Genomic DNA, 19176 nt, shown 5'->3' with positions numbered 1-19176 from the left:
AACATACCATCATGATAGCTATTCTGCCATTATTGGCAGGTCACTTGCTACAACTGAGAAGTTTCGAATACGGTGGTTCTCAGCTAGTCTCTTCGTCTTGATGTAGCAATTTTCGGTTTTAATAACTTCCTTCAACTACAGTCTCCTTCGCCCTCTCCCTTCCTTTCCTTCCACCATACCCTCTAAAATGTCCATTATAATATAGTTCCTCTTCAGCCAATGTCCCAACCTGTTCCTCTTCCTCCTCTTAATTACGTCTAAAATTCTTTTCTCCGTTTCTGCTACTATTTCTAACACCTTCTCATTCGTTTTGAGTTCAATCCAGCTAATTCTCTCCCTTTTTTTTCCATGCCCACGTTTCCACGTTTCGAAAACCTCCACTTTTTTCATCACTTTAGCGCAATGTCCATGTTTCTGCCCCATAGATCAGGGCCGTGCCGTGGAATATCAGCGCCCGGGGCGAGAGTATACGACGGGGCCCCCACACAAATATTCCAAGCAATTTTCCCTATCTGTCTTCCTTTTTTCTCCCGAATTTTTCTCCCCCCTTACTTCGCCCCCACCACGGCACGGCCCTGCCATAGATTACATATTGAAATCAGTTAACCAAAGTCTCAATATTTAATTGGAAGTTTGTTCAATACAAAGATTAGCTAATCGAAGTTGAAAAGAAAAAAATTCTAACGCCAATCTTTTGCGATTCACGGTATTTCAGTAATCAGTGCCGTCTTGATTTTCTTTCATGTGTCTCAGGGGCATATACTATTTTAATCACGCTCGACCCTAGCCATAGGAGCTAAATACTCGGTTCTGATTGGTTGAAGTTATCCGTTTCTCGCCATATAACATAACTCTTTTATCATTAAAATAAGATAAAAATAATACTCATTTATTCTTGTACGTAATATATAATGCATAAAAAGTGATTTACTTATGTTACGAAACACAGCTGAGCAAGCGTCAGCGAGCGAAGGGGTTTAGAAGCCCGCAAGGCTCGTTTTGTACAACCTTGACCCCCCATGATAATACCACGTGACTAGGGACGTACGAAGGAGGTGGGTCATGGGGTCCGGATCCCCGAAATTTCAACTTTTGTGTAAATTTAGCCTAATTTTAGGGTCAATTTTAGGAATTTTAACATAAAATATCATCGTATTGAGTTTGGACCCCCCGAAATAAATTCCTGCGTACGCTACTGCACGTGACATTACGTCATACCGGGTTGTGCAACTTTGATGTAAATCTAACATCACACACTTCCTTGTGACCAACTTAAAACAGTTGCCTAGGGTAGCACGTAAAAGAAATATGCATATCAGGGATAGCCTCTCCAGTTTGGGAACCAGTGGAGTATTGGATCTGTTAAAAAATAAAAAGATTGTTAAACGTTGTGATTTATCTTATAAGCAGTGAAGCGTGGGCACCCATTGGAAAAAATTAAAGGTCATTACCTATGTTGTACACTATCATCATACACGAAGGTAATCTATATTACATTTAGAAACAAAAATTGTATTTCCGTTACTATTAGCGCATTGTAGAATTTATTACCCGGTCTTGGTCTTGGTCTTGCATTTGCTCATCACTAATAAATAGTTATTTCAAAGCTTTTCGCGCTATATTTGGCATTTGTGCGCAGCAACAAATAACGTTCTATGTTTTCTGTAGTTAGCCACAATAATTGTTTTTTAAACTAGGGATGGCCAGAACCGGTTCCTAGTGGAACCGGTTTTCGGGTCTGAACGGATCCGGTTCTAGAAGATCCGGTTTTTCGGATCCAGGTCTGGAACCGGTTTTTCGGATCCAGGTCTAGAACCGGTTCTTCGGATCCAGGTCTGGAACCGGTTCTTCGGATCCAGGTCTAGAACCGGTTCTTCGGATCCAGGTCTGGAACCGGTTCTGCTTCAGAACCGGTTCCGCTGGAACCGAAACTTTGTGACCATCCCTACACTAAACCCGAGCTGCTGGCAAGCTGTGAACAGTATGCTAAATGAAAAGGTGGAAGCGACAGGCAGGCGCCCAGGCGGCGGCAGCTTGTCTCATTTGGCTAAATAAACTGGGTAACTGGCAAACTCATTGGTTAAACAGGCAAACTGGCCAACTCATTTGGCTAAACACCCACTGGTGGACCAAAATTTTTTTCTGGGGGCACAAGCGTGTCTGGGCGAGGAAGGCACAAGCGCATGGTCCTCTTTGCATTATTTTTGAAGGTGATCTTTATGCCTCATTTACGGGTCTTTCGGGCTTTCGGATCCAGGTCTGGAACCGGTTCCTAAGATCCGGTTCTGGAACCGAGTTTTCAGATCCAGATCTGTAACCGGTTCCTAAGATCTGGTTCTGGAACCGGGTTTTCAGATCCAGATCTGGAACCGGTTTCTAAGATCCGGTTCTGGAACCGGGTTTTCGGATCCAGGTATGGAACCGGTTCCTAAGATCCGGTTCTGGAACCAGGTTTTCGGATCCAGGTCCGGAACCGGTTCCAGAACCGGTTCTGAAAACCGGATCTTCAAGAACCGGTTCCTCGCGGAACCGGTTCCGCCGGAACCGGAACTTTGTGGCCATCCCTATTTTAAACTTGTGAATAGTCTGACAAGAGTTAGAAGAGTAACAGTTGCGCCATCTGTTATTCTTATATGGTAAGACATAAGAATAACAGATAAAGAAAAAAGATTACAGCACTACTATTCATGCATTGTGGCTTCAATGCAATGATTTTTTTTCCTTTTTGGCGCTATTTTCTTCCTCTGTAACCTTTCGCTTTTGCCGGAGCTAACGTTGCTATTGTAATCGTGCTCTGTCAAGATATAACTCGGTACGTACAATTTCGACTGAATAGACAGTAAATAACAAACATGTGTTGTAATTCTTGCAGTAGTAAATTGTACACGTAAATCAACTTTCGTTTCACGCATCGTGACACTTTCCGTTAACTAGGTATAACCCAAGCGTTGGTTTAAATTTCTCTACAGTGACATATAGTCATTTTGTTGACCCAACGGTTAATGCAGTTGGGTTGCAAGTTACCACCCATCGTTCCCAAACAACCCAATTTGGTTTGCAACTTTTTATTAACACCGCGTGGTCATGTTTCAACCCAATCATTTTTTTCAGTGCAGGGTTGTTTAAAAATTAATTTAAATGAAAGAAGTACGGTATGAAACTAATGAAAACTGTATATTGAAAATACCAGAAAAATACAAATACAGCAAAATCTGCATATAGAAATACAATTAAAATTGAAAGCTAATGAAATACCTGAGCATGGTGTGATTTCACTAGTGCAGCAATGTCCGGTTCAATCTTCGCACATTATCAAGTCATTTGAAATGCTCAATAACCTTTTTTAACAACTGTCCAAGTTTTTTAAAACCAAAATTAGAAATCACTTTATTTTTTCTCATATGACCCAAAATTAAGGGAATTACGAAGTTTTAAAATTTTCAAACGGCTTCAAGTTTGAAACAGTATGACGGATCGGATTCGATATTTGTAAGATGAATGAACTGACCAAGTTTGGTTTTAATCCATTCGCTTTTAGGAAAGTTACTGTGTCCACTACGAATATGCAAGAAATGGATTCTATTATTATAGAAATACAGGTAGCATTCATAGCGTAGTTTAACTTGTGTAGTACAATGACGTAATGCATGAATGCGCGCCAGATCGTGCCGCATTCGTGTACTAATGAGCTGCCATTTCGAGTGTGTCAGTGATATGGAGCGGTGGAGTGCACAGCATCGTGCCTTTGCTGTTAAAAGTTATTTCAAGAATAACGACTCTGTTATTGCTACCCAGCGTATATTTCGGCAACATTTCAACTTGGAACGTCATGGGAAAGTTCCAGATGGACGGACCATTGTGAGGTGGGTACGTGCATTTCGAACAACAGGAGAATATTGCACGAAAATCTCCATTTTCACCCATATAAGCTGCAGATTGTTCAGGAAATTAGGCCTCGCGATTGGGTTTCACGAGAAACATTATGCTTAACCATGCGTGATCTCCTTCGCCAAAATCCACAAATGTTGCACACCATCCTGATGTCAGATGAAGCTCATTTCGAGTTATATGGTTCAGTGAATAAACAGAATATGCGTTATTAGAGTGATGTAAACCCCCATGAACTGCACATCAAGCCCCCTTGCACAGTTCTCGTGTCACAGTGTGGTGTGGAGTTGCTTCCTTTGGGATTATTGGCCCTTACTTCTTTGAGGATGACAGTGGTGTAGCTCACTAGTGAACGCTACCTAAAGATGCTGCAAGACTTCGTTCTTCCCCAATTAGGTATGGTCGATGTGGATGTGGAACAATTATGGTTTCAACAAAACAGCGACCTCACATGCAGCCAGAATTTGCATGGATTTCATGCGACAGACATTTCCAAGTAGAGTAATTTCCCGTTTTGATGTCATTTCCTGGCCGCCTCGCTCACCTGATCTTCCATGTGCAGGCCACCTGATGGTGTGTGTATTCACCTGATCTTTTTCCTTTGGGGCTACCTGAACCAAGAAGTGTTCCGAATACGTTGTGCCACCATTCCTGAGTTGAAGGATCGCATCAGAACTACTGTCGGCAATGTCCCAGGAAATACGTTACGGCGAGTTATGGAAACTTCCAACGCCGCCTAGATGAATGTGTTGTGCAGAGGGGGCATCATTTGACAGGAGTCATATTCAAAAAGTAATCCACGCAATGGACAATGACTTACACATTGGTGAATTGCATACTACTTTTAACTATTAATTGACATAAGAGGTAATAAATAAATTACAGTTACTGCCTGATGGTGTGTTTTTAATATCTTACTATGAACGCTGCCGCGCCCTGTATATGGATATCGTGAGATTTCCGTAAGAGATATACAGGGTCAGTTCTTAAAGTAGTAGGACTGATTTTCTTTCTTTTCTTTTTACAGACTGACGGCGGTTACTCCACTTGTTGTTGGTTGAGGTGGGTCTAAGGCAGGCCTGTCCATGAATTGGCTCCCGGAGCCAAAGCGTGAGCGGGCACGAGCGAAGATAAGAACAGGTGAGCACAGGTGCTGCTAGCTTCGCTTCTTCCACTGCATCCGATAAGTGTTGCCAACCACACATGATGGCAAAAAACCTATGGCCAAGCCTGGCCAGAAATTCGCACGATAATATGCATTGAGCAGACGCAAGCGTGAAATGTGCAGGTGTGCTCTCCCCCTCCCCATTTCGAAAGCAGTGACGCGAAAACACTGCAGGAAATAAAATTGGTACGTTTTTTGGTTGAGGAAGACGCATGATAGAGGTTACAGTTAGCGTTGAAGTAACTAACAAATGAACACTGCAAAAATCGGAAACGAATTGTTTCAGACCTTTTTAGCTTGCTTACACAATTCGTGACGTTGTATTACATTAGCACTCGGTCTGTAATTTGTCATTCGCTTCACGTTTGCTAAGTTGTAAACGCCTTTCGTTGCTAGATTGATAGGAGAACGACGGGAGGTTGAAAATAATAATAATAATAATAATAATAGTAATAATAATAATAATAATAATAATAATAATAATAATAATAATAATAATAATAATAATAATAATAATAATACGCATTATTATTATTATTATTATTATTATTATTATTATTATTATTATTATTATTATTATTATTATTATTATTATTATTCGGACCAAAGAGGGATGAAAATGGGGATTGGAGGAAATTCATAACTAGGAATTGCATAGTTTATACCGCTCACCTAACATTATTAGGGTTATGAAGTGTAGAAGGCTCAGGTGGGCAGGCCATGTAGCCAGAATGGAAGAAATTAGAAACGCTTTCATAATTTTAACTGAAAACCCAATTGGAAGAAGACCACTAGGAAGACCTAGGCGTAGATGGGAAGACAATATTAAGATGGATCTTGCAGAAATAAGAGTACAGAGTAGAAACTGGATCCAGTTGGCTAAGGACATAAGTTAGTGGAAATATTTTGTAAACGCGGCATTGAACCTTCGGGTTCCATAGACCATAGAGTTAGTTAGTTATTATTATCTAAAAGAAATGTTCAAATGTTGTTAAGAGACAATTACACAGAAGAACCGAGTTTCGACCAAACACTAATTTGCCGGAAGGAAATTCCAGTGCAGTCCAGCCTACTTTAAGCGTTATCCGTGCAACCCACGTTTCATGTTCAAGACATTGGGAATAATTGTTCGTATCATTCAGTTGGAACGTTTCCTTTCGAATTTACGCTATTACAGTAGACCTACGCTATTACAGTAGGCCTACGCTATTACAGTAGGCCTACAACATTGTGACTTTCAAAATCAGTCAGTAACTATCGAAGAAAGACAAGCGTGTAGCTTCAGTCGTTGAAATGATTTAACATTCTTTTTCACTTTTAACAAGCCACCGGCAAGCAACCAGCCAGGGACAATACATTTTTCCTTATTAAAAAGACACTCCTTGTTTAAAAAAAAAAAACTAATTGCAGTCACTAACGGTCACACTTAAAAATGGAAAATCTCTTTGGCTCTCTTAATATTTTGTTTGATTCTTTGCGATCAAAGTAACTTTAAAAGTGGAGTAAGAAATACTATTCTTCCTATTGATAGTGTAATAGTGGCTTCTAATCTCCACAACCAACCCCTTGCTAAGCCTATTCGTACACACATACATGCATAAGCTAATTTTCTGGAGATATACTTAGATAATTACAAACAAGTGCTACAGTTTTTTCTTATCAACAGATTATCTCTTTTCCTAAAAAGCGAAACAACATAATATAACAAACCCACACTCGGATATAACAAACCCACATCCCTCTTTAACAAAAGGAAAGAAAAAAGAAGAAAAGGAACGTACATAGTTTATCATTTGATTGCTGTTACAAGTTTGTATTGTCTATAGTTAACGGTTACCACATTGTAAAAAACACTTTACACTAAATGGCAATCAGTTACCATACATACTTTTTTTTTTTTTTTTTTTGTAAGCTAGTGATTACCGCCAAGGTTGACAACACTTCCGCTCCTCTAAGGACAAAACCCGAAGATCCACGAAGCACGAACAATGGTATTTGCTCGTAGAATGCTCGTGAGCGTTCACGAGGAGAGTTTCCACTATCTGCTCGCCGTGGGCAGGGCTGGAAGGAAAGACAGGAAGCTGTGCCAGTTCGCTGCCAGCCATAGCAGCGTAAAATCGCTCGTCATCGTAACCTCTGCGAGTGACCCTCGTCACGCCGCGCCATGGCCAATCTTTTGGAACAGCTTTACGCCATCAAATTTTGCATGAAGCTCGGTAAAACTGGGAAAGAGACTCATGAAATGATCAAGACGGCGTACGGTGATAACGCCATTGGAAGGTCGAGTGTGTTTGAGTGACACAAGCTGTTTAGGGAGGAGAGAGAAGAAGTTGAAGACGCTGTACGGCCAGGACTACCTTCGAGCCCCAAAACGGAGGAAAATGTTGCAAGAGTGAAGAATTTGCTGGATAGTGACCGAAGATAACTGTTCGCATGATTGCCGATGAACTTGGCATTGCTAAAACCCAAGTTCACGAAATTGTGCACGAACAATCGCAAATGAGGAAAATTTGTGCAAAGTTGGTGCCGCGATTGCTGACAGGTGAGCAAAAGGACGTTCGCAAACGAATCTGTCAGGACCTTCTCGAAGAAGTGAGTGAAAATCCAAACTTCTTAGACAATGTGGTGACTGTGGACGAGACGTGGACGTTTTAGTATGTCCCTGCGACCAAACGTCAAAGCGCGGAATGGCACACCCGAAATTCCCCACGCCCAAAAAGGCGCGCATGACGAAATCAAAAGTGAAAAGCATGCTCATTTGCTTTTTCGATTCAGAACGAGTGATCCACAGGGAATTTGTTTCACACGGACAGACTGTCAATGCAGTTTTTTATCTCCAGGTCCTGGAACGACTGAGAAAACGCATCGTCCGCGTCCGCCCAGCCATCGCCAACTCCTGGTGACTGCATCATGACAATGCCCCGAGCCACACAGCCTTCCGAATGGTGGCGTATCTGGCCCATCATAACATTGCAACCTTGCCTCAGCCACCCTACAGTCCCGACCTTGCCCCACCAGACTTTTTCCTCTTCCCCCGCCACAAAACCACCCTGAAAGGGCATCATCACGGCTCGGTGGAAGCATTACAACAGACCGTGACGAGGCAGCTGAACAGCATTCCAGTTTCCGCCTTCCAGGAAGCGTATGAAAACTGGAAATCCCGCTGGCAGCGGTGTGTGGATGTAGGAGGATCATATTTCGAAGAATATTAAGCGTAAGTGTTATTTCTGTCAATATCTTATTTTTAATTGATTCAGTCCTACTACTTTAAGGGCGTACCCTGTATTTTAAAAAAATCCCACACAAGCTTATTACGAACCAGAAATTATAAGGGGGTCGCTGCCAAGATGATGTGATAAAATGGGGGTCGTGATAGGGGTTACGTTGAGAACCACTGGTTTAAAGCATGTCGCTCCGTGCCAATTTGATACAGTTGATAATTTTTGTTTTGCTGGAATAGTTTTACATTAATAATTTATCTACTGTATAAGGAAACTATAAATCGTTTAGCAGCAGGTTTTACCTAGTTGTTTGATTTCTTCTAACTGACGCATATAGGACTTGTAAACGTTCCATTAATGAAATGAAGTCTTTAAGTTTTATGTCCCACGCTTATGGAGGCCAGGTTAAAGGAGACGACGATGATGATAAATGAAGGAAATGGCGGAATAAAGAAAGTGGGAGAAAACGGGAGAACCCCAAGAAAACTCACGCACACGGGGCTTGTCCACCAGAAAGTTCATTTGGCGCGAGCTGGGATCGTACCAGAGAATCCATGCAACACATACCATTAATAAACTTACAATATTGCATAAGTTATTATATTAATACTTATACAACAATATTATATTGTATAGGTATTGCATACAATAATATTATAGACTAATATTGTATAAGCACTGTATTACAAAGTCCACAAGGATAGCTTGCTCTTTTGGCCGATTTCTTCCAAGAGAATTTTCTCTAAAACGATGTTATTTCATAAATCAATGTTTCATTAACAAACCTGCAATATGGTATAAATCACTTTTTACTAAAAGAATTCGCAACTGCCAAATTAAGCTTTGTGCACAACTTGTCACCATACCAGAACTTGCACATGATAATATTTTACATACTTGTATACCAAATCAAGGTCTACCACCATTCCAAATTTGATTCCATCCGGATGAATTTTTTGTACGTTTATCATTTTTTCCCGTAAAGGTAAGTCAAAGTCTGTCCGCCGACCACTCGGGACCACTCGGAAACTGAAAGCCAGCACAACATAATATTTCACACGCTCATATAGCAGGTTAGGTTCCACCATCACGTCAAGTTTGATTCCGATCGGATAAGTTCGCTGTATGTTATTATTATTATTATTATTATTATTATTATTATTATTATTATTATTATTATTATTATTATTATTATTATTATTATTATTATTATTATTATTGAAAATCTAATTTAAAATTTCAACTGAATAACCCGGGAAACGAAAGTCTGCGCAACATAATACGTATTTAAAATTTTTATATTGTAGGTTAAGGTATATCACCAGGGTAACTTTGATCTCGATCATATAAGTTATGCTAATACTTTTTTGTTTCTGAAAACGTGACTCAAAATTTGATCTTCCGTAAGTCAAAAACTGAAAGCTTGTGCGACACAATATTGCACATACCTATGTTACAGATCGGAAATTAAGTTCTATTCGGAAATTAAGTTTGATCTTGATCATGTAACTTAATGATAATGTTTTCTTTCTGTATAGTTTCCGAAAATGAGACTTAAAATATGACTGCCCTTAACTCGAGAACCAAAAATTTGCATAACATTCTATTTCTCATGGTTATACATACTGCAGATCAAGGTCTGTCAATATACCAACTTTGATCCCGATCAGATTAATTCGGTTATAAGTTTCCTTTTCAAAAATGTACCCAAAATTTGATCATAAATAACTCGAAAGCCCAAAGCCTGCTCAACTTAATAGTTCATATACTGTATATATAGCATTTGAGTGCCAACAACAATGCCAAGCTTGATTCCGATTGAATGAGTTCAGTATATGCTTTCTTATTTTCGAAAATGTGACTCAAAATTTGACCACCTAACTGTGGAACCAAAATCCTGCAAATCATATTTCATACTATATATAGTAGGTCAAGGTCTTAATACCATGCCAAGTTTATTGCCGATTGATTGAGTTTTGTTTATTTTTTGTGTTGTCTTCGAAAAATGTAATTCAAGATTTTGACCATCAATAACTCTCAAACCGAAATCCAACAAAACATATTTTACACTGTAATGTTTATCAAGGTCTACGGCCATGCAAAGTTTGATCCCGGCCTCACAAGTTCCGTTCACGTTTTTTTTCTATTTCTTTAGAAAATTGTGACTAAAATTTCGGGAACCAGAAGCCTGCATAACATAATATTTCAGATTCTTATTTAGCAGCTCAAGATGCACGAGCGGTTCCGGGTTTGATTCTCGGTGGGAACACTCGGTCGAAAAAGTGTAAAAGCTTTTTCAGGCGAGCTTTACTGATTGAGCTTTTCTTCATTGACACCAGGCAAATGCCGGGATGGTGCCTACGATACAGGTCCCAGGCCGCATTCTTTCTTCCCCAATCGCTTTTTCATGCCCTTTCCTTGGGTAATGTGATCGCCGAGGGACGTCATCCCTCATACGGACGGGCTAACATGGCCATACTTGCCGAAAGCCCAGGAATCTGAATCCTAATCCTAATCCTAAGCAGATCAAGATCTACCAGTATGGCATGTTTGATCACGATTGGATAAGTTCGGTTGAACCTGTACGATGTATAATGTCCTTAAGTTTTTGAAGAAAAATCAAATGAACGATGAAAATACCATTCATAAATACAACAACAACAACTACAACTGCAACTACAGCAACAGCAACAATTACTATTACTACTACTACTACTACTACTACTAGAGCCTGTCTATCTCACGTTTCCCCTCGGAAAATATGCAAACTATACTTCGATACAACCCGCGCCGCCCTCTGACGGAGGAAACCTTCCCTTTGCTTAGGGAAAAGAAGTGAATGGCCTCAGTTATGTTGCCAATTTGTCATTCAGTCGTTTGGTCTTGACGAGTGAAGATCGTAGGCTACTTACAGTAGCTAGCAAGACAGAGCACAGGAAAAGTCCGTGAAATAATTCATTGTAGCAACGCTTCCTCATTCGACAATTGAAAGATGTCGATCGCAGCATTTTGTCTCTCCTTTTTCGAGGAGGTATGGGAAATCACATATCGACAGAAGCGTCACAAGGAGCACAGTTAAAATAGAAAGGTTCTACCACCACCACTACTACTACTACTGCTACTACTACTGCTACTACTACTACTACTACTACTACTACTACTACTACTACTACTACTACTACTACTACTAATAATAATAATAATAATAATAATAATAATAATAATTATTATTATTATTATACTGATAATAATATCTAATGTAGAAGTTGATACATTTATAGTACAAATTCGAGTGAATCTAACTTAATAGTTATAGATGTGGAACGAGAAAAAAAGAAAACATATTTGGACGAATTGAAAAACAAACATGGAATATCAGATTGAGAACACTGAAATTTGAGTGCTTTACAGTGGTTCGGATTCCATCTTTTAAATTGTAGGTTCACATACATGGGCTTCCGCAGGAGGGGGCAAGGTTTGTAGTCCGTTTCTTCTTCTTCTAACTATTATTATTATTATTATTATTATTATTATTATTATTATTATTATTAGGATTACGTAGAGAGAATTATAAGGTTACGTTGTTAGTACGTCCGCCCATCCGTCCGTTACTCCGCATAATAACTCTTGAACGGAAGCGAAATTTTAAATTCTGTTTCCTGCAGCTGATAACTAGAGCTATTATTTCTACATGAAGTCAATCCGTTAACGTATTAACGGATAACAGTGGCTATTTACAGCCCATATGCCATACATGTAAGGAATTCCTTAATTCTGCTTTTTTTAAGCACTATATAGCCAGAGCGAGTATCTTTCTCGTTTTCTTTAATGGAGTCATCCGCAAACGGATAGCAACGACTTTAACGATGGCTATATGCATCCCATACATGTAGCAAACTGTTGAGATGTGTTATTTTGTAACAGATAGCGATTATCTCGGCCAAGTTTGTTAATAGAATCAAGTCGTTAGCCAATAGATAACAGCGAGTGGCTATATATAGCGCATATCCCATACACGTAATTATTTAATTATTTAAATTATGTTTATTGTATTACATAGCTTGAGTTAATTTCTCGGCATGTTCGTTAATGGAGTCAATTCGCTAACGGAGTAAGAGATAACGACGACTTTAACAGTGGTTACCTATAGTCCATATCGGATGCATGTAAGCGATTTTTTGCAGCAGATAGCTAGCGCGATTATCTCGGTCGAGTTCGTTAATGAGTCAATCCATTAATATCTTAACAAGTAACGGAACTAAGGCTGACTAACCATGTCCCATACATTGAAATATTTCGCGTGATCCTCTTTACTGTGTTTATCAAATTTTATTTAATTATGACATTTTGGGACATAAGGCCGGATAGAGGAAAGGAAAGGTCGTGCACAGGAATCATCCAGAAACTAATTTGTATAGTTCTATCCCGATATTTACGGAACAGTTTTGAGCAAAAGGACGATTGATTCTTTATTTTATTGACTAGTTAGAATTTATATACGATATTTTTACAACAAAAGTTAGAAATTAAAATATTGGACACTTACATTTAGAAAATATTGCTCGTGTTGTCCAGAAACCTAATTCAAATAATTGATTCACTTGAATTCCAGAGGGAGCCACGGCCCTTCCTTTGGACCCCTCATATTATAACCTTGGTGCTGAAAAGGGATGATAAACTCCCACAAACGACAACAACAATTTAAATTTTATGTCTAAAATTTAGCCATGAATAGAAGCTCAATACAGTCTAAGAAAGACAATTAGTAGAGGAAAGTTTAATATACGAAATACTCACCCCTTTCCTCAAAACGATGTGGTTCTGCATCTCTTTTAGTTCGTGAATAAAAATCCTGTAAATAGATCAAAGTGAAACTTAAAAATGATTAAATGAACTACTTAAATTGTCTGGTGTTAGGCTGTAGCATATACTGTATATTTGTCCCAGAAATGTTTCTTTTTAAAACGGTTAGTTGCAGGGAGTGGAGTACAGAAGGGAGGTTTCGGGGTTTTAATTCACCCCCCCCCCCTTGAGACAGATTATATTCAAGAACAAACATTTGTCATATTGAGAAGGTATAAATAGTAAACATATACATACTACAAATATTTAACAGCTCATCATTTTTCTACTTTCAGATTTTCCATGTCCGTTGATGTTGACAGCAACTCCATCCACAAATTCCAAATAAATTAAATATAGCAGTAATAATATCACATTCTATACGACAATAATTACTCATAACATATAACACTTAAATATTTACTTCATTAAACCGCTAAGCTTCAGTAATTACTTGTGTGAATTACCACCTTATTACCTGTAAATAAAATTAATTATTTTATTATATATTTCTTCTTTTTGACGTTGAGGAGACGTAGTAACAACAGCGAACGAAGGCATTACTGTAGCTATATTTGACTTGTTATTATTATCAAATACTAATTAATAGTTAGGTAACTGTTTTGCAATGTGTCCTAAATATTGTACCATTTATCGTTGCTATTAACAATATGGAGCTTTAACAAGAAAATTGCATAATATCTGAAACTGAAATGTGTATTTACAAATAATTTAGCCACGAAGTAAGGCGTTTTAGATATTTATGACTTTCAGATTTGGTGGCATTTTGTTATGGGAAGAATAGATCTTTCTCCACTATAAACAATTATCGCTTTGTTGTAAATTTATACTTTTACTTCTCAAAACAAATCTTCCAAATGGCGACGATAAATGAAAAGATTCACGTTGTTTTCTTCAGCAGATCTTAACTACTTATTCGAAGTTCACCAAGATCCAAAAGTATTCTGATATATATTTTAACGAATAATTTAATTATTACTGTAATTATAAGGTTTCTAGAAGTTTTGGCTTCATAAATAGATGTTTTTAAACTTCAAAATAAATTACGGTTGGTGCCTTTCTTAAAACTTAAACTTGCAGTACAAGTAAACATTTAATACTCCACCTCTTCAGGCAGGGACGTACGCAGGAATTTATTTCGGGAGGGGTCTAAAGCGTTTCGGGGGAGTCCAAATACAATTTGAGGCTAAATTATATGAAAATTTCTAAAATTGCCCCTAAAAGTAGATTACATTTACAAAAAAGTCGGGATTTCGGAAGGGGGGTCCGCACCCCCAGGACCCACCCCCTGCGTACGCCCCTGTCTTCAGGTGATTATGTGAAAGTCCGAAGAATAATGAGTTTCTGTGACCTGTGAGCCTGTAATGGGTTTTATTAAATAAATAAGACAAAATTAAACAATACTGTAACGCCTCAGTAGTGAGTCGTTAGATAGATATGTATACAAACATCTGAAATTATATGAACTTGGGAACTTGAATTTTTTTTTAATTAGGCGAACTTTTGGAACTACTACACTTTAAACAAGAGTTTTGCCGGCATTAGTAAGGTATCAGTGGAAAAAAGTAGAAGCGCGCCGCGCCTACAACCGGATACATAATGCGTGTGAAACGTTTCATAAGACATAAGAAATATCCATAGCAAGAAAATGCATGTTAATTTATTTGTTTATTTATAAATAATGTTCCAGATACAACACGTTGCGTTGACCATTTTACACTGTGACATGTAACAACATTAAAAAAAAAAAAAAAATAAATCAAAAACTCAGAATATCAACAAGAAACGTAACAACAGTAATATCAAAAAGTAACAGAATATCAACATAAACGTTAACAAATACTTATATCACAATATCTACAACTTAATTTTTCATAGTGCGAATCAGAAACTTCTTTCAGAAGCAAAGATAAGATCTAAGATAGGCTGAAGTCTCTTAAATTCAATAGGAATCCTGTAAATGATCGACCTTTGGACTATTGCAAACCCAAACATAGATTCGTTTTCCGTGTTGTAAGAATGGGCACTCTGAAATTAAGTGTGGGAATTTGGTAATGACTTTAATTTTTAATTTGCTATTTTATGCAGATATTACTGTTACTATAGTAAAATTTTTGGGATATCACCTAGAAAAAAACCAATGGTAAAAGTGCTGCTGCTTGGATAAATATCTAATTGTGCTTTTTGTACTCATTTCAGGATGCTGATCAATGAAACTATCCTTCCATTAGATCACGAGAAAACTGACTTCAAACCGGGATATTTAAATTTATTTATATTCTAATATTAAGGTGAGTTTTCTCGTAATCTCGTCGATATGTTTGTTTGCAAATAGTTTATTTTGAATTCAGTATCCTCAAATTAAAATAAAAAGCGCAATTAAAATCCAATTATGGACACTTTTACCTTTAGCATGAGCAGTAGTTCTTTTTATCTTATGCGTTTGTATTTCTTCTATCCCTGCCGTTCATTTAGGAGATGAACCTGTGGATCTCCATATCCTGCTGTATGACACTATATAGTATACAATTAACTCTATAATAATAAGAAGAAACAGATTCTCCAAAAACTATAATTCAGATTATGTCTATCTCTTATAAACCTATTCATTTTAAATGCAGAGCGTCAGTTGACGTTTCATTGTGTCTTTCCTAATATACATTACAAAAATAGTAACGGTACAGCATACTTTATATCAATGTCATCTAAATAGATGCTGGGCTGGCTCTACCGCATGTGCAACACGTGCACTTGCACGGGGGGGGGGGCAAGTTTTGAGGGGTGGTAAAATCTATCATATCATTCAAAATAAATATCTCTTATTGGAAACAGACTTCATGATGATGGTAGTAAAATTTACTAAGCTGACCTTCTATTTGAATACTACATTTATAAATCATGTTTAGGTCGTATTAGTTTAATGTCACATGAAGCAAATGGTCAAATAAATCCTAATAAGAATTGTTGGGGTCAAGCGTTGTTGTCAAACACAAGAACTAAATTCTCGAACACTAGCAAACACCTGTCCCATTTAGTTACTTATTACAATTTTGGTATGAGAACTAGTCTCGTCTTTGTCACAAACAAGTTTCTTATCATTGTAAGTGGAAACAAGTAGTTTTTTATAAAAGAAAATAACAGATGTAGAATGAAAATCAAGAAATGAAGATAAAAGAGGTAGTTGCACTGGAATTGCAAACTGGTATATTGATATTGAAGCTCGATATTGAATTCTATAACAAGTATTACCATCTTTCCTCTGCAGGTATGTTTGCTTTATCTTTCACTAGCATAATAGATCAGATCATTATTTAAAGAACCAGACACAACGTATCTGTAGTAATGTATTTGTAGTGTTTAGACCTTTTTGCTCGTTCTCTGTCCTTTGTTGTTTATGATGAGGTAGCATACTTAAAATCATGGATTTAAAATTTGTTCTTTCTTGAGAAAGCGAGGGGGCGGAAAATGATGCCATTGGACGGGGAAGTGAATTGCTTAGAGCCGGCCCTGATCCTAATTTTAAGATCATTTATCTCGTGATCTCGTGGATATGTTTGCAAACAGTTCCATTGAATTCATCGTCCTCAAATTTGAAAAAAAAAAATGCAATTAAAATTCAAGCATGGGTACTTTTACCATTAGCATGAGCGGTATGTAGGGGAGACCGGGACTGGTTGAAACACCGTCTTGGTTGAAACAGTAGCGAGAAATTATGAAGAAAGGGGCCTAGAAACTCTGGCTTCCTAGTGCAGCAGCATTAGTCAACTGTCTTCATCGTGTACGAGTTTTATGGAGATTGCAGTGATCGTTCACAGTTTATCTTGAAAAATTTGTTTTTGAAGGTGTTGAGTAACTTTTAAGAAATTTTGTTTTTCTTTTATTATTTCAGAAATATATGTAGCACCCAGGGATTTGAAATATCGTGTACAATTTGCATTGCTTATATTTTGATTTAACGAATTGTGTGTTTTCATTCTTATCATAGCGGACAGCGAGGGGTTGGTTGAAACAGAAATTTTCTAATATTTCAACCAATCTCGCTTATATTTCCATATAGTCAAGGCGTACGTAAACGATGAATTTATTTTTTTTTAAATGATTTTCGTTCTTATGATTGAAATAATTTAGTCATTTTAGAAACTACAAACATGAAGAAGGACAAGCTTAATAGTACTACCAGAAAAGAAACTTTTTACTAAATCAAAGAAACTACCTCCAAATAAGAAATCAAAGAAAGAGAAAATATATGACCCCAGTTCCAGTTCAGAAGATAAATAATTTTCTATTTTTTGTTGGAATACATATTCTAACAGCAAACCTCGTGAAAAGTGAGTTGAATGTACATCATGCCACTTTCGGGCTCATGAAATGTACACTGATGTAACAGTTGTTTTCATATGCAATTCCGACTATGATTAAGTATGCAGTTTTCGCGAAGCTACATAACAAGTAATGCAGTACTGCAATGCTATATTCTATCATTGTCACAAGGATATTTTCTGTAAGATCAATTTGTGTAGAATATACATTATGTGATAGCTAATTACATTTTATAAAGGATAAACTAAAACTTAGAATAATATATACCCCTTGTTTCAATCAACCCACGGTGTGTTTCAACCTGCCCCGTGAACGGGGTTGCTTGTAACACTTGTAGACCTGAAGAAAATCGTGTTTTACTCCGTAATGTGGACCAATAAAAGGATGAAACTGTACATAATACGAGGTGAGATTTCAAACTTTAATCTGGTTCATTTTTTCTGAATTTCAAATACATATTACAAAAGTTATGCAGGCAAATGTAAAAAAATGTTTCAACCAACCCCGTCTCCCCTAGTTCTTTTATCTTATGTGTTTGTATTTCTTGTATCCTTGGCTTCACTTAGGAGATGAGTCTGAGGGCATATCTCTATATCCTGTTGTATGACACTATATAGTGTACAATTAACTCTACAATAAAAATAGATACTCTGTAAACGATAATCTTGACTACGCCTGTGTCTTATAGGCCTATTCGTTTTGAATTTAGAGCGTCAGTTGACGTTTCATTGTGTCTATTTTAATCTATATTACAGAAGTAGTAATGCTACACTTTATATCAATGCCGTCTAAGTTGGATGCCTAAAAACGATTACAGGTACTTAAAAAATGATGTGAAAATTTATTTTATCCAGTGTTAACTTGAGATAATGGAGGATGAAGTTGTACTTTGTATCACACTCATAGTACTTCATTTGTATTGATACAAATACGTATCATTCCAGCAATATCGGCAAATAACACTTTCTTGGTTCTACTTACCGGATTTTCAGCTAGCGTCTCATTGAAACTAAATCCATGGGTGTTGAACGTAAAAAACCCGCACGCAAAAGCAACGAAGAAATATTGGTGCATCATTATCGCTTTTCACGAGTACAGTAACAATAGTATCAAGTCTGTTGTTCTTTATAATTATCTTCGGAACAGAAATGTGCGGATGCTTATAAGATTGCGTAACTTTTCTTTCCTGAAGGAAGTCTAGAGTATACACAGGAAGTGACTGTTGTATCTACGACATCGTCTTGATTCCGGCTGAAGTCTATTTTCGCACTGGGAAATTCCTTTTATTTTATTTAATTTTGAATACAAAGAAAAGGAGGGGAAATGTATAGTTACAATACTTAGAAAGTTATTTTAAAAGTACAAATGACTATACTTTTTATTATTATTATTATTATTATTATTATTATTATTATTATTATTATTATTATTATTATTATTATTATTATTATTATTATTATTATTATTATTATTATTAAGAATCCATAGTAGGAAAGGGCCGCGGTGGCTCAGTGGTAGAGCATTCACCTCTGGTGCTTGGGGTCCCCGGGTTCAATCCCAGCCCCCGCCAAGTGAACTTTGTGGTGGACAAACACCGTGTGCGTGGGTTTTCTCGGGGTTTCCTCCCACTTTCTTCATTCCACCATTTCATTCATTACTCATCATCACCGTCTCCTTTAGCCTAACCGGCATAACCTTGGGACGTAAAACTCAAAGATT

The 19176-nt window shown here is 37.4% G+C and overlaps 1 protein-coding gene across 1 annotated transcript in view; it reads right to left on the bottom strand.

Annotated features, from left to right (window-relative positions):
- LOC145680843 (vascular endothelial growth factor A-like) overlaps window positions 1–18572 on the bottom strand; it is a 78547-nt gene extending 59975 nt beyond the window's left edge. Inside the window, exons 1-2 of the mRNA XM_081751953.1 lie at window positions 18439–18572; window positions 13072–13126 (exon numbers count right to left, since the gene is read on the bottom strand). Coding sequence (XP_081608079.1) covers window positions 13072–13126; window positions 18439–18534 — 151 coding nt within the window. The 5' untranslated portion in view covers window positions 18535–18572. The remainder of the gene's footprint in view (window positions 1–13071; window positions 13127–18438) is intronic.
- Between the last annotated feature and the right edge of the window lie 604 nt (window positions 18573–19176).

The sequence above is a fragment of the Thermobia domestica genome, chromosome 3, assembly GCF_964235325.1.
Source record: "Thermobia domestica chromosome 3, izTheDome1.hap1.1, whole genome shotgun sequence".
Classification (NCBI taxonomy): domain Eukaryota; kingdom Metazoa; phylum Arthropoda; class Insecta; order Zygentoma; family Lepismatidae; genus Thermobia; species Thermobia domestica.
The sequence above is the reverse complement of the archived record's forward strand: the minus strand, read 5'-3'. Positions and strand labels throughout refer to the sequence as shown.